The sequence below is a fragment of the Scyliorhinus torazame genome, chromosome 21 (genome assembly GCF_047496885.1).
Source record: "Scyliorhinus torazame isolate Kashiwa2021f chromosome 21, sScyTor2.1, whole genome shotgun sequence".
Lineage (NCBI taxonomy): Eukaryota > Metazoa > Chordata > Chondrichthyes > Carcharhiniformes > Scyliorhinidae > Scyliorhinus > Scyliorhinus torazame.
This window is the reverse complement of record NC_092727.1, coordinates 83,420,874-83,437,401: the sequence shown is the minus strand read 5'-3', so window position 1 is coordinate 83,437,401 and position 16,528 is coordinate 83,420,874. Positions and strand designations below refer to the sequence as shown.

Below are 16,528 nucleotides of genomic sequence, written 5' to 3'. Positions count from 1 at the left end.
CTTTTGCTGCTCACACTACAATAGCAACTATTACTTTGTAATTTTATCATTCCATTGCATTCCAAATTTACATTTACACCACAGATAAAACACCATGCTCTGAATCAATCCAGCAGCTATTAGTTCATTCATATCAAGGAAATCAATTGTAATTGAATACATTTATACCACTATAAATAATTATGAGTGCAAGGGCCAGTTGCAAAGGAACAATGTGCTGTTTCTAAACAAGCTACTTCTGAAAAAGGGCCAGCGCCAAGTCCACTCGATTGACAAGCAACCATTATGCTCGAGTGACCTTGAACTGTACAAAGTCATTAAAAAAAAAACATGCAGATCACTATCCTGAAAATAATCCTCCCCAGTTATAATTTTGTTCCTGGTTAAAGGTAATGGTGAAAATTGATTACATTGGTCACTGCAGCAGTTTTTTAAGACAAATTTCCAGCAAACTGCCGAGTTAATATAGCTAGTTTAGTCTTCCCAACAGACTCCTAACACATGGATGTTCGATATAGAATATACAGTGTCAATATCGATGTTTTAAAGGGTTGGATCTTTGTGGTAGAGGTGGGAAGGTCAAGTCAGGAAATACTAGTCTCCTTTCAAAAGGCACCCTCACCCAGGTAGGCTGGGGAGGGGTGGGATGGAGGGGCTTGCCACCTCCAGAGGCAAGCCCAAGAGAATAACGGAGTCCGGTAGGAATGCATGCCAGGACTACAGCGCTCCTCCTATTTTCCCCCTCCCCCCACCCCACTTTCCAGTATCCACTCTGAGTTTATAGAACCAGGAGCCATTGGCAAACCTGACAAGTCTTTGAAAATAATCCTGAAACTGACACCAAGCAGAAGCTTTGCCGAGATCCTTTGAAAATAAAAGCTCAGCTAACAACTTCTTAAAAGTGACAATCAGTCATTCATAGTATAAATATCAGAAGCTTTAATTTATTCAAAGTCAATCTGGTTTAAACAAGCACACAGGCAGTGAGAAAATTGTCAAAGAAACAGTAACATATTACAAGGTAATAATGATGTCATACAAAACGTTCACTCCCCTCTGCAGCTATATAAACATTGCTCGCTGCGAACCAAGTGCATTCACCATTCTTGGAGCTCAGTCTCACATTCATAAGACCACCTGGCAACTTTATTAACAAAAGCAGGGGAAACAGATGGGCATTTTGTGAATGTCTGGTTGAGCTCCTAGAATGGCTAACGCACTTAGATCTCAGTATGCAATGTTTAAACCGCTGCAGGAGTGAGGGAGAGTAGAACAATCTCATGTTTTTTTTGAAGAGTTCCTCCCCCCACTGTATTTATTTACACAAGATTAAGAGGTCTGAAGTGGATCAAAGCTCCAGATATTGATCATGTGAGTGGCTGTGATTGATTGGCAGCTTTATCAGAAGGTACATGGGTCAATGTATTTCCATGGGAATGTATTTCCATGGGAAAACTGAATGGCAGGGGCGGCACAGTGGTGCAGTAGTTAGCACTGCTGCCTCACAGCCCGAGGACCCAGGTTCAATCCCGGCCCGGGTCACTGTCCATGTGGCATTTGCACATTCTCCCCATGTCTGCGTGGGTCTCAACCCCACAACCCAAAGATGTGCAGGGTAGGTGGATTGGCTACACTAAATTGACTCTTAATTGGAAAAACAATTGGGTACTCTTAAGGAGAATTCGGAATGGTTTCTTTTTTTGGTTGATGACTCAGGACTGGGATTCCCCCGTGGTTCTCCTCCCTGACAGGCCATGAACCATATCTACTTACAGAAAGGGCCTGACTTGCATTGCGTGGGGGAGGGGGGGGGGGGGGGGGGGGGGGCTTGAGGGGGGGTTAACTGCCCACCGCAACAATGGACTCAACAATGGAGCTGGCAAGGACAGGAGTGCTGTAGGTGGGGTGGCTACCAACAGCCTCTTCCTGTTTCAGCAAAATTGCCAGAAGTGGGAATGGGGGCTGGAATCAGTTCCAGTCTGCCATTTTTAAAGAGCTCTTGTGTTGTTCCAACTCAGAAAAAATTCAGACACAAGACTCTCTTCCTTTCCCCTGTTCTCAAAAGACGCACACAAATAAAGCAGAAAATAAGTACACTATGAATGACTCATCAATAACATTGTATTTAAAATACTCAAACATCTGTCAGGAAGCTGAAATAAGGTTCTTCTATACCTATGAGTTCCAATAGTCAATATACACAGTTTTTCGCACAGGTTTTGTTCTTTTTTGTCAAAACTAATTTAGAAATCTAAAAATAAAAGCACACATCACACTTTGAAAAAAAATGTTTTCTTCTTTATTTATGAACTCATCTGAACATCAGATATACCTGATAATTGTTGGTTAGCAAGAACCATTTGTACATTTGATATTGATGGCAAGAACCAAAACAGCGACGGCATGTGTAGGAAACTGTTGGAAAACAAGTCAGGTCAAAAGCAGTGTGATGTCAGCCAGGTCCAGAGACAGCATGGGTCAACGGTCAACCAAAAACCTCTGGATATAACAAAGCGAGAGTTTGGTTAAACCCTCAATAGAATGAAGAGCAGGACAAAATATGACAAAGGATTTTTAAAAATGTCATACCATCCCCTGATAACCTGCTGGGTAAAGGCTACATCAAACCGGAACAAACTTGTTCTGAACAGAATGAGTTTGACGAGGGATTTAAAAACTTTCAGACTGAAAGTAGGACACACTGAAAAAATCCTAGCATTTCTCCAAGCTCCGTTCTTTTCTGTCACACAGTCCAACTCTCTGGAACACAGTTGCTCTCTGTGGGAGGAAAACAGACATCTAAATATGCATCAATAGAACTGAATAAAAACATTGACAAAGCTGAAATGGTCCAAGACTTCATAGCTAAGAAAAATCTACTTCATCACGCAGCACAGCTCTCAAAGGGAAACAAAAAGGAGGCAAATCATCTCTGCCATCACCAAAAATTCATCAGTCAATGTTAGCACAAATTGATTCAATTCTGAAGGAGGCTGTCATTGGTGCATTAGTCATTATAACAGCCACAGGGACAATGTGCTCAACAGACCGCTATGAAAATGGACATCATTTTGGACCTAACTGTTTCTTTACAACTTCAGAAAAGGTAAACATGTTATGTAAACTTGGTTTGTTTTCTTTTAACTTTAGAAGGTTGAGAAATTATATAACTGAAAGTGATAAAGGGATTCATTGGAGCAGACAGATTAACTATTTCTGTGGGCAGAGGAATCTAGAACAGGAAGATGTAACCTTAAAATTAGAGATGGGCTGTTTAGGAGGCAAATCAGGAGGCATCTCAAATAAAAGGGTAATAGAAATCTGACACTTGCACAAATGACTGTGGATGCTGAATCAATTGAAAATTTCCAGTCTTGGATTGATTGAGTTTTGCTGAGCAAGGTTCTCAATTAATATTGAACAAAAGTCAGGTCAAAGCGAAGATAGAAATTAGCCATAATCTAACCGGTTCAATGGGCTGAACGCCCTATTCTTGTTTCCACCAAAACAGCTGCTGAATTCTACTAATAATGTTAATTCTCCAAATTTGAATTAAAATGCTGCCACTGATTGTTCTATGGTGCATAAACTCTTTCAGCATACCTACAAACCTAATTTTAAAGACTCTGCACCAGTCCTCTGCACTAAAGGCAAAATCTCTCAACCATACCAAATCTTTGGTCATTATTCATTTCAAAGTACAATAACTAATTTTTGTGCCCAAATGTTCCATCAACAAAACAACAGATGACTTTTTTGATACTATGCCTGTCAATCATATCTGTTCTTCGTTACCACGTGAGCACAAACTTCATAATTAACTTCAGAAACTGATTTCTGCTTTTTAAAAAAGGATGAAATGAAAATACAATAACTATCATTGTAAACTCTAAACTTAAAAATAAAATTTGAAATTTCCTAAATAAAACAATTTGTTTCATAAAGAAAACAGAATTGAACCTGAACCATTATGTATTTTTGCAAAGGCTTAAATTTAGTATTTTGGGCATGGAAAAACTATGCTACACAAAGTGAATGCGCCTTCTATATTATTCATTAAATGTCATTGATGACAGTATCTCACATTCTTCAAACCTAAAGTTTTACTTGCTTAAAATACACATATCCAGAAACGTCAGTCACACATCTAAGACTGGAATCCCACAGGGGTCATGACAGAATGAAGAAATTTGGGGCTTGCACTGAAACAGGGCCCCACCTAATTCCAAAAAATGAAATGAGACTCAAAGGAGGTAATCTCACACCCCATAACATCACGTCATGGAGTATTCTCATTTCAATAATAATGAGGTACTAAGTTAAGTCAACTGGGGTGCTAACTATATGTGCTCTGTACATCCAATGGAAGAATCCAAAGAAATAACTTGCCTTTGCTGGTGGATAACTTAAGCTGTGTGAATTGAAGGCTTTTATTACACAATTAGCAATTCAGGCAATGGTCAGAGGTGCAGTAGGAAAACATTGAGAAATTGAAAATATAATGAAGAGCAGTCAACATGGATTTCAAAAAGATAAAATCATGTTTGATCAACTGTACCAAATTATTTTAGGTAGTAACAGAAAAGGTGGATAAGGGTAATGCAGACAAAATGAACTTGGATTTCCAAAAGCCTTTGATTTATTTTTTAAAAATAAATTTTTTAAATTCTCCTTTTTCACGTTTTCTCCCACATTTACACCCATCAACAATAAACAATAATCAACAAGATATGTCAATCCCCATAATAACAATGATCCCATCCGCCCACCAACCCCCAAACCTCAACCCGCCTGTTTACATAAACAAATGACAAAAAGGAATCAGTGATTACCCATAGTCACCCTTAATCTACACGGCTCTCCACCCACCCACCCCCACCCCAACCAACGCCATCCAGCCTCTAAGAGAGTACCTACCGTATATGATACCCCAAAGTTTTACCCCCCCCCCCCAAAGTCTCCAGCTCCTCCTGTCCAATGCCTCTTGTAAAACTCCTCCTCCCAACCTCAGTTCCCTCCCCCCAACTTTCCACCCCGGCTAGACCACTCGGACCCCGTTCTGTCAGGCTCCGATGGCCGCAGCCCCTACCCCCACCTCACTCCCGTTCACTGGCCGGCTTAAACCGGCCAGCGTGGAGGCCCCCGCCCCGGTCCCTTTCCCCCTTGCCCGGCCCTAGGAAAGCCCAAAGATCCCCTTTTAGCACATAAACCCCGCATATCCACCTACACCCCAAAGAGCCCTCCTTTCGAGTGAAAGTCCCGTCCCTTCCCTTGTCCAAATATATGCAACATTGGCTTCTTTGGCCTCTACACCCGCGCGCAGTGACACAAAAAAAGAGAAGAAAATACAGTCATGAGGTTACATCGGCACATGACCATTCCTCAATTTGTCAGTTCTGCCACAGTCCTTCTGCCTTCGCAAACGCCTCCGCTGCTTCCGCCGTTCCAAAATAAAAGTCCCTGAGCTTGTAAGTTACCCTCAGCTTTGCTGGCTATACAATGCCGCACTGCACCTTGCCAATGTACAGTGCCCTCTTCACCCGGTTGAAGGCAGCCCGCCTCTTCGCCAGCTCCACCGTAAAGTCCTGGTATACACGTATACCAGCTCCAGCCCACGGCACCACCCGCTTCTGTTTGGCCCAGCTCAGGACCTTCTCCTTCGCACTGTACCTACGGAAGCAGAGTCACTGCCCTTGGCGGCTCACTCGCCTTTGGTACAGGCCTCCACGACCGATGAGCCCGATCCAGTTCATATCGGGAGGGATCCTCCCCCTCCCCCAGTAGTTTTGCCAGCATCGCGGCAAAATACTCAGTCGGCTTCGGTCCTCAACTCCTTCGGGCAGCCCCACGACCCTCAAATTCTGTCGCCTGGATCTGTTTTTCAGATCTTCCATTTTTCCCCTCAGATTCTTGTTCGTGTCCATCACCTTCCCATCTCCTTCCCCATCGAGGCAAGTTGATCACCGTGCTGCAATACCGTCTCCTCCACTTCCTTCAGCGCCTCCCCTTGCTCTCGCACCTCCGCCACTGCGCTCGCCACCGCCGTCTTCACCGGGGAAACCGCCTCCTCCACCAGCACATTCAAAACCTCCCTCATCTCCTTCCTCACCATCTCCATACATTTCTCAATCTGCGCCAACTGCTTTTGGAATTCCGCAGCCATCACCTTAGTTAGTTCTTCAGCCGTAAACACTGTGGCCTCCCTTGGTGCTCCAGCCTCCATTTTCTTTGTTGACCCCGCGGTGACCTTTCCCCATTCCAACGGACTTTCAGCTGCTTTTTTCCCGGACGTTTTTTTGGTGATTTTCGACATCCTTCTTCTCCTTGCGCTATCCCCCGATTTTTACTGCCGTCGCTGGCCCTAGGACCGGGCGTTACTCCGCGAAAATGCCGTTCCCGAACGGGAGCCCTCCAATGTGCGGCTGCCTCCCGCCCACCGTCACCGGAAGTCCAAAAGCCTTTGATAATGTATACAGTGGACATCTGACGATGGTCAGAACATGGAGTCAGGGTACAAGTCTTAGAACATATAGAAAGCTGGTTATAAGGTGAGAAAATGGGGGGTGAAAAGTGGTCACTCAGACTGGCAAAAGGATGAGAAATAATATGTCATAAAAGATTTCAATGGGACTACTGATTTAGACTGAGAATTAGAAAGACAATTTCAAAATTTTGAATCACACCAAATTGCAGAATTGTAGTTAACACTAGAGGAAGATATTAAAGGTCTTGCAGAAAGGGTATGTAATTGGCAAATAAACTTCAATGTAGATAAGTGTCAGGTAAAATGTTGCTTACAATACTAAGAAGGCTACATGCTCTTTGGAAAACGAGCATCTAAATGTAGTACTGGAATAGTGCAAAGATTCCCACACTAACGGTGCAGGTTAATAAAGCCATACAATGCAGAGCACTGGTTAATTTACTGAGGGATCAAATTGAAAAAAACACAGTTGCTATGGTCCATTTTTGTAGAACCTTATGGTGAACTACACTTGGGAGTCCTGTGTACTGATCTGGTTTGCATATTAGGAAGAAGATATGGAGGTCCTGAAGAAGGTGTATAAAGATTTACTAGAACATTAGCAGGACCTAAAGGTTAGAACTATCAGGAGAGATTGAATGGGCTGGGACTATTTTCTCTGGACAAGAAAGGATTGAGGAGTGACCTGACAGAGGTCTTCAAGATTATGAGAGGGCTTGATCAGATGGACACAGATGTTTCCACTTGCAGAAGAGATCATGAATAGGGCCCTTAAATAAAATATATCCTTATAATAGTTGAGATCAAGGGGAAATTAGATAAACACATGAGGAAGAAAGGAATAGAAGAATACATTAATTGAACTAGATGAACTGTGAAAGGAAGTTCCAAGTGGTGCATATAATATTCCAAGAAAACATTTACTGCTCATCTGCGTTCCTTGTGATGTCAGTGGGCTATACACATTTAAATGCGTCTTTCACTGCACTAGGCTACAGCTTCAAAGCAAAACATCTTTCCAAATGTGTGTAAAAAATGGAACGCAGTTGAGATTAATTAAAAATAGGGATTTTAAAGTTGTGGCAAAATTCTGGGATTGGAGCGAAGGACCTTTAACCAAATCGAGGTTCAATAATGCTCAAAATGACTCAACAAGTACAAAGCGTCTTTCGCAGATGTCTATGAAATGGCAAACCAGCATTGCAATCATTTTACCTGCAAAGCAATAGGTATATATTTCGAGCTAACTTATATTTAGGATTCAACTGTGGTTGATTTCTCCCCACAAAAAGTGTCACTTAAGTGCTATAACAGAATTTGTTTATAAATTCACTCAGAATAAATTCGGAAAAGTTTCTGCAATTTGTGCCTCATCTTGGTCTCCTGCCAAGACTTTAGAGAACTCCCTCTGTTGTCAAAGCAGTAAATTAAGCATAGCAATAAAAATAGAGCTTATTTCTTTCAAGGCTCTGATGAGTGTTAATGTGATTTATATACAAGGCAGTTGGAGATGACCCATGGAATGCTACAAAAGGCACTGCATTAAACCAGACTATGGAAATCCAAACTCGGTGCAGAATGTGGGTTCAAAAGTGTTGGATCATGGAATTAGAGAGCACAAATCGGTTGCTAACTTTGTCATATTTAGGACAGTGGCAAGCAGGTGGGTGGAGGAGGATGCAGGGCGGGGTAAGCGAGGCAAGGCTGGGGCAGCGAGGCCGGGCGGGGGAATAACCTTAACTAAAGTTCACCCATCCTTGGAACCATTCTGGGCAATCTCCTCTGCACCTTCTCAAGGACAATCACATCTTCCCCAAGGTGTGATGACCTAAACTGGACACAGAACTCTAGACGGCGCTTAACCAGAGCTTTATAAAGGTTCAGCAAACTTTCCATGCTTGTTTTATTCAATACTTCCCATTATGAAGCCCAAAATATTTGCTAGCCACCTTCTCAATATGTTCTGCCATCTTCAAAGTTCGATGCACGTGGATTCTGTTCATGCGTAATATTCGTTAGATTCATGCTATTTTGCCCACATTGCTTATCCCTCGCCCTTCAGCCAAATTGCATCACCTCGCCCCGTGGTATGCTTCCGCGAAGGTGTCAAGCATGGCTTGGAGATTCTTTTTCGAGAGTGGAGATAGCAATGTCATCCACATACTTGAATTCCACGAGCAATGTCAATGTCTTTTCTTCTTGGATTTCAATCGGTTGAGGTAAGGTTTTCCACCCATCCTGTAGAGAAGGTGTCCACTCCACTGTGAAGCTTGTTTTTGACTCGGTGAAGGATGGTGGTGAAGAAGATGGAGAAATGGGTGTGGGCGATGGCACATCCCCTGCTTGATTCCAGTCCTGACCTCGAAGGTTTCTGTATTATTTCCTTTGGCTAGGACTGCCGCCATCTTGTTGTGGAGCCATCGGAGATGTTGACGAATTTCTCTGGACAATCGACCTTTGACAGGACCTTCCCTGGCACTTCCTGATTGACCGAGTCAAAAGCCTTGGTCAGATCGCTGAAGTCATGTAGAAATGTTGCTCCTAGCATTTCTCCTGAAGTTACGAGGAGGGAAAAGCATGTCTGCTGTTTCACGGAAGCCACATTACCTTTCCAGAAGGATTTCTTAAGAGACTGGGACAAGGTGGCTAGCAAGGATTCGGGCGATGATCTTACTGGCAATGGAGAGTAGGGAGATTCCTCAACCGTTCCCGTAGTCCACTTTGTCTCCTTTCTTGAAGATGCTGGCAATGACAGCATCCCTGAGGACAGCAGGAATTTCCTTGCTGTCCCAGATTTTAAGGAACAGCTGATGGAGATGACGGGTGATCTCGTCTCCTCAAAGTTTGAAAATCTCCACTGGAATCCTGGCCACTCCTGTGGCTTTTCCATTCTTCACGTGTTTAATGGTGGTTTCAACTTCGTCCATGCTGGGTGGGAGTCCAAGATCATCTTTGATGTGGAGTCGAGAGATTTCCTCAAATATATCCTCTTCCTCAAATATATCCTCATCTATGATTCTATCATGGTTTAGGAGTCCGTTGAAGTGTTCCCTCCATTGAAGGCTGATGTTTTCTCTGTTGCTCAAGAGGGTTCCATCCTTACTCCGCACCAGTTTGAGGCCTAGGGTGTTGGGTCTATATAAAGCCTTGGTGGCACTGAAAATACCCCAGGTATTGTGGTCAGCAGCTCTTTAGCTTTTCGTATCCACGGATTTCCCTGTTTTTCTTTGTACCTTTGCCATGGCTAATTGATGAGCTCCCCTCTTTGCTTGCTGGCTGTGTCTATTTACATGCTGGTCAAAGCATTTTGGGTCCCCTTTTATATCGACTGCTATTCCAGAGGAAAAATTGCTACAAAGTAATGTTCGATGGAACAGCACAGAATTCTAAAAACATGACAGCGTAATTAGTTTCTAGCCAATTAAGCTTGATTACTTATAAAATCGGATTTCACTCACTGAGAAAAAGCATTTCTTCAGAAGACCTCTGAGCAAGACAAGTAGTAAAGAACACATTGATGGGCAGATGAAAGTGATGGTTTTAAAGACTGAAAAGTTTCACAATGCCAAAATTTGAGAAGAAATAGCGACCATTCAGGGGACCAACAAAAGACTAGTCTGCTTTTTATAGGCTGGTATTACCTGAAGAGGCAGTAGATTGGCATCACACAAGGAGTTGGAAGCTAGCTCAGATCAAAGTATAGCAGGCAGGATGTGGGGTTGGGCTACTTGAATCATAAGATGTGTGCAGCATGAGTAAATAAACTGCTTTATCGTAGTCCTCTTTTAATGCCAGTGCAAAAGAACAACAAAGCTTTTAGGGGAACTTTCAGATCGTGTTTCCATTTTAGCCACTTGACTGGAAGGGATCTACAATCCGGACATTTTTAAAACCATATAGAACATGAACAAAGAACAAAGAAATGTACAGCACAGGAACAGGCCCTTCGGCCCTCCAAGCCCGTGCCGACCATGCTGCCCGACTAAACTACAATCTTCTTCACTTCCTGGGTCCGTATCCCTCTATTCCCATCCTATTCATGTATTTGTCAAGATGCCCCTTAAATGTCACTATCGTCCCTGCTTCCACCACCTCCTCCGGTAGCGAGTTCCAGGCACCCACTACCCTCTGCATAAAAACTTGCCTCGTACATCTACTCTAAACCTTGCCCCTCTCACCTTAAACCTATGCCCCCTAGTAATTGACCCCTCTACTCTGGGGAAAAGCCTCTGACTATCCACTCTGTCTATGCCCCTCATAATTTTGTAGACCTCTATCAGGTCTCCCCTCAACCTCCTTCGTTCCAGTGAGAACAAACCAAGTTTATTCAACCGCTCCTCATAGCTAATGCCCTCTCTAAAGACTCCACATCCTTCTGGTAGTGTGGCGACCAGAATTGAACACTATACTCCAAGTGCGGCCTAACTAAGGTTCTATACAGCTGCAACATGACTTGCCAATTCTTATATACTCAATGCCCCGGCCAATGAAGGCAAGCATGCCGTATGCCTTCTTGACTACCTTCTCCACCTGTGTTGCCCCTTTCAGTGACCTGTGGACCTGTACTCCTAGATCTCTTTGACTTTCAATACTCTTGAGGGTTCTACCATTCACTGTATATTCCCTACCTGCATTAGACCTTCCAAAATGCATTACCTCACATTTGTCCGGATTAAACTCCATCTGCCATCTCTCCGCCCAAGTCTCCAAACAATCTAAATCCTGCTGTATCCTCTGACAGTCCTCATCGCTATCTGCAATTCCACCAACCTTTGTGTCGTCTGCAAACTTACTAATCAGACCAGTTACATTTTCCTCCAAATCATTTATATATACTACAAAGAGCAAAGGTCCCAGCACTGATCCCTGTGGAAAATATGAGAAGGAAAAGAAAACACTCATTCCTACATGGAATCTACTTTACTTCAGAGATGAAGAAAAAATACATGGAGATTCTGACTCCTGTCATCTCGCCACCAACAGCGGTCTTTTTTATGTGGGCTAATATCCTCTTTGCCAACTTTTTTAAAATGCTGTAAAACCTATATGTTACGCACACTGCGTTAAGATGAAAGGCCAGCAAATGAACAGAAAAATGGTTTCCCAATGTAAGGTATTCAGTAATAAAAGTTTGCATCGATGGAAGGGCTAATCCTGTAGCACAGAGCTACACTTCATATCCTTCAAGATGAACATGAACTTGGAATTTGTGAGTGTGTGAATCTTAAATGGGCTTGGACGCTGATTGCTGGCCAACCAGCCCTTGGATTTCATCTGACTTTGGGGGCTCACGCACATTGGAATTATAGCCTATGTCAGCAACCATTATGGGGAGGAAGATAGTAATGAAATCAATCACGTTCATGGAAAAAAATGATGAGAAATGTTAATTTCAACCAAGAGGACATTGTGACCTAGATGAGCATGATGCAACACATTTAATCATTCCAAATTTGGTTCTCACAACCTGTATGGTCTCTTGGTCTTTCGAGAACTGAAATGTACCTCAGCGCCAAAGCAGGAGCCCAGTTACAAGAGGATGCTATGACAAACAATGCAGGGGTTCTTGTTTAAAATAAAAATACTTCTTAAAAATGTATTATGAAATATTTTAGCTTTGTCAGCAATGTGGCCGCTTCAATTTAATTGCCTTTTGCTGAAAATAGTGTGTTTGTGCACCTGAAAGTCTCATTATTTGTCTTGAACTGAAGCCATCTTAATGGACTGCTTAAGAGACTGCTCCAAATCGCATATATGACAAATATACCAGTGGTATTGCACATATGAAGTGAACAGCAAGTGCACTCTATTTTTACTCCCCTTATCCAATCTCTTCCCACCTACAACCATGACTCTTCCTGACTCCCATATGCCATTTCAATAACTTCCAGTTTCCTAGCCCAAACTGCCCCTTCTTCACTATAGATGTCCAATCGCTCTACACCTCAATCCCCCAACAGGATGATCGAGGAAGTGCAGGTGGCCAACCAGTTCTCATCCACTGCCTTCTTCCACCCACCTGACTGAACTTGCTCTCACATTCAATAATTTTTCACTTAACTTGTCTCACTTCCTTCAAGTAAATCAGTTTCTATGGGCACCTGCACAGGCCTGAGTTATGCCTGCCTATTTGTGGGGTATGTATGTGGAACATCTTTTGTTCCATTCCCACCCAGGCCCTCTCCCCAACTCTTTTTCTGATCCATTGATGACATATCAATGCCATTTCCTGCTCTTGCCGGAAATTGAAAACTTATCCAACTTTTGCTTCCAGTATCTACCCTTCACATGGTCCATCTCGTGCACTTCCCTTTCCTTCCCAATTATTCATTTGAGATGGATATATCCATCATAATCCTACCGACTCCCACAGCTACCTCGACTATACTTCTTCACACCATGTCTCCTGTAAGCACTCCATTCCATTCTCCCAATTTCTCAGTCTATTACACATCTGTTCTGATGATGCTACTTCCACACCAGCATTTCTGACGTGTCTGCCTTTGTCCATAACCGAGGAATTTATGCCAGTGGTTGACAGGGCTTCCAACTGCATCCGACCCATTTCTTGCACTTGTGCTCTCACTCCTTCCTTTCGTTCCCAGAACCACAATAGGTTTCCCTTGTGCTCACTTTCCATCCACCACATTCACCTTTGTCAAAGAGTCATCCAGACTCGAAACGTTAGCTCCCTTTTCTCTCCACAGATGCTATCAGACCTGCTGAGATTGTCCAGTATTTTGTGTTTTTGTTTCAGATTCCAGTATCGGCAGTAATTTGATTTTATATTCAAAAGGATTGGGCGGCACGGTGGCACATTGGTTAGCACTGCTGCCTCACAGTGCTGAGGACACGGGTTCGATCCTGGTCCTGCGTCACTGTCCACGTGGAGTTTGAACATTCTCTCCATGTTTGCGTGGGTCTCATCCCCACAACCGAAAGATGTGCAGGTTAGGTGGATTGGCCACACGGGATTATCCCTAAATTGGGTATTCAACATTTATTTTAAAAAATATTCAAAAGGATTATCCTCTGCCATTTCCACCACCTCCAGCCATTTCCACCACGTCCAGCATGATGCCACCAGCAAACACATTTCCCCTCCCCCATCAACATTCCGAGGAGACCAGTCCCTTGGTGACACCCTGGTCCAGTCCTCAATCACCCTTGCCCTCTACCTACGGCTCTTTCACATGTACTTGCAGGTGTAATACCTGCTCTTTCACCTCCATTTCCCTCACTATTCAAAGCTTCAAACACTTCCAGGTGAAACAGCAATTTGCTTGAGCTTCTTTCAATTTAGCATACCATATTTGCTGCTGACAAAGTGGTCACCATTACATTGTATACATCAAAAGCAGATTGGGTGACTGGTGGAACACCTCTGCTCAGTCTGCAAGATTGACATCAAGCTTCTAGTTTGCTATTTTAATTCACCACCTTGCTCTCACATTTCTGCTCTTGGCCTGCTGCAGTGTTCCAGTGAAGCTCAAGGAACAGAATCTCATCTCCTGTTTAGGCATTTCAAAGCCTTCTGCACTCAATATTTGAGTTCAACAATTTTGGATCATGAACTTTATCTCACATTTTGATTCTCTTGTTTGCTGTGTGCTGATTTTAATCTTATTTTTAACATTTTTGCTTTCAGACAGAGCTACTACTGTGCTATTCAGAGTCACTCTGGGCAAATGCTTTGTTTCTTTACCTCTCACTCTGCCTTTTGTCCATTAAATCTGTCATTCAATCACTTCTGCCTTATACCTGACTCCAAACTTGCCCTTCTGTTCTTTTTCCTCTCTTCCAGCACCTTCCTTTTACTCTGAAGGGACAGATACGACATGAACTGTTTCTCTCTCCACAAACTCTGCTCGACCTGAGTATTTCTTGCATTTACTGTTTTTATTTCAGAATTCCAACATCCAGAATATTTTGCTTCTATTTTAGTCTTCAAATGAAGTGGGTCTTAACGGTAGGTTTAAATTTGTCAGCAGGTTAATAAGCCAAGCTTCAATTTTACTGGGGCACACAGATGTAATTTTAGCCATTATTTTTTAATTATTCATTCTGCCCCCAGGTCAGACAACAAAATGCTCGGCATCTCAGGAAGCAACAACTTAAGTGCTGATAGAGTAGGATTTTCTCTGCAGTACAGGTAAAGATGGGAAACACTAAACTGTGGCTACAACATTGTTGCCACTGGTAGGAACATGTAATTACAGCGTGATCAATTTCCATACACTGTGGCGGCTCGGTGGTTAGCACTGCTGCCTCACAGTGCCAGAGACACAGGTTCAATTTCGGCCTTGAGTGACTGTGTGTAGTTTGCACTTCCTCCCAGTGTCTGCATGGGTTTCCTCCTGGTGCTCCGGTTTCTTACCAGTCCAAAGACGTGCGGATTAGGTAGATTGGCCATGCAAAATTGCCCCTTACTGTCCAGGGCTGTGTAGGGTGGGGTCGTGGGGATAGGGAGGGGGTGGGGTGCTCTTTCGGAGTGTGGGGGCAGACGCGATGGGCTAAATATAGGGATTCTATAACTTCCAATATAAATACAGGCACAAGAATTAACAAAAGTGTGCACTTTTATAAGATTTTTTAAAAAAATTAACCAATTTACACATGAGGCGTCAAGGTCAAGTATTAAAGCAGGGAGAGGGGTGAATAATTGGACAGAGTGCAGAAAGGATTACATTGTGCATACTGACTGGTGGGCATAATTACAGTATGACAAGTTGTCATTATAAAACATAGGTACCAGAATTTAAAATTTAACAAGTAGACATAAAACAGGTTCAGATAATAGATTTCTAATACATTATAAATGTTGATTACTTAGCTGTGAGAAGGAGACAAAGTTAATCGATTGGGATTGCTATCCCAACTTGTTGGGAGAGGGGGGGTCAAAGAGAGTTAGAATTTGAGCAAGATAGAGTGAGAGTGCAAGCTAATCTTACGCTAAATTAAAGTTACTTCATTCGACAGGTGAAAACATTAGGAAAATGTCAGAAGTAGAACGATCCCGTTAAATTGTATTGTGGTTCCTAATTGTAAAAGGTATTTTTGATCTTTTGTCCCAGTTTGGTCTTTAAATTAAAAATATTGGGTCTGATAGACACACTTGTCTAGGTCCTTTATTGGACTTCTGTATCACCAGGCAGCTGTACAAACTGAAAGAAAGCATTACATGATGCCCAATTTCATGGAATGGAACCATATTTGCATATGAATAATGCATATCTCAAATAATAACGACCATAATATTCCACTGAATAAGACACATAACAGCTCCACCTGAAAAGGAATAAATATAGAGATTCTGTCCCTCGCATTACAACACACCTACCTATGTTAGTTTTTTTGCCTTGTTGTAGAGGGAGTCCACTACTTTACTCATATTCTGGATTGTTTCAAGCGCAGTTTCATATGTTTTATCTACTGGAGGCTCATCAAACACAATCAAGACCCCCTCGCCTTGGTCTAAAATACCTGAAATAAATACAACAAAAATGGCAAATGTGATCTGCAATACAATCGGCTAGAAATATGTTTTTCTTTTAGCTCCCTTGCTAGATTACGACACTTTTTATTTAATTCTAAAGAAGCATCAAATTCAACACCTGGAAAGGCACATAATGTACAATATCCAGTGTGAAATTATACAATTAAGAACATCAAGTTACTGGATTAATACTGATGGGGGTGGTTACTCCGATACCCAGCAAATCCTCAAATTTGAACAGACTAGTCACCACAGGTCAATTGTTTTTTAATATCTGAAAGTATCCTAATCTGGACACAGTTAACGGAAATAAATTAAAAGCAATCACCCCACTTAACATATTTTAAACGTAAAGTCATAGAATTATTTCATAGAATTTACAATGCAGAAGGAGGCCATTCGGCCCATCAAGTCTGCACCGGCTCTTGGAAAGAGCACCCTAGCCAAGCCCACACCTCCTCTCTATCCCCATTACCCAGTAACTCCACCCAACACTAAGGGCAATTTTGGACACTAACGGCAATTTATCATGGCCAATCCACCTAACC

The 16,528-nt window shown here is 42.6% G+C and overlaps 1 protein-coding gene across 2 annotated transcripts in view; it reads right to left on the bottom strand.

The window, feature by feature from the left end:
* Nucleotides 1-2,276: 2,276 nt before the first annotated feature.
* LOC140398378 (26S proteasome non-ATPase regulatory subunit 11) overlaps nt 2,277-16,528 on the bottom strand; it is a 121,913-nt gene continuing 107,661 nt past the window's right edge. For both annotated transcript variants that reach the window (XM_072486996.1, XM_072486997.1), the window contains 2 exons: nt 15,825-15,967; nt 2,277-2,778 (listed from right to left, as the gene is read on the bottom strand). In XM_072486996.1, coding sequence (XP_072343097.1) covers nt 15,825-15,967 — 143 coding nt within the window. In that variant the 3' untranslated portion in view covers nt 2,277-2,778. The remainder of the gene's footprint in view (nt 2,779-15,824; nt 15,968-16,528) is intronic.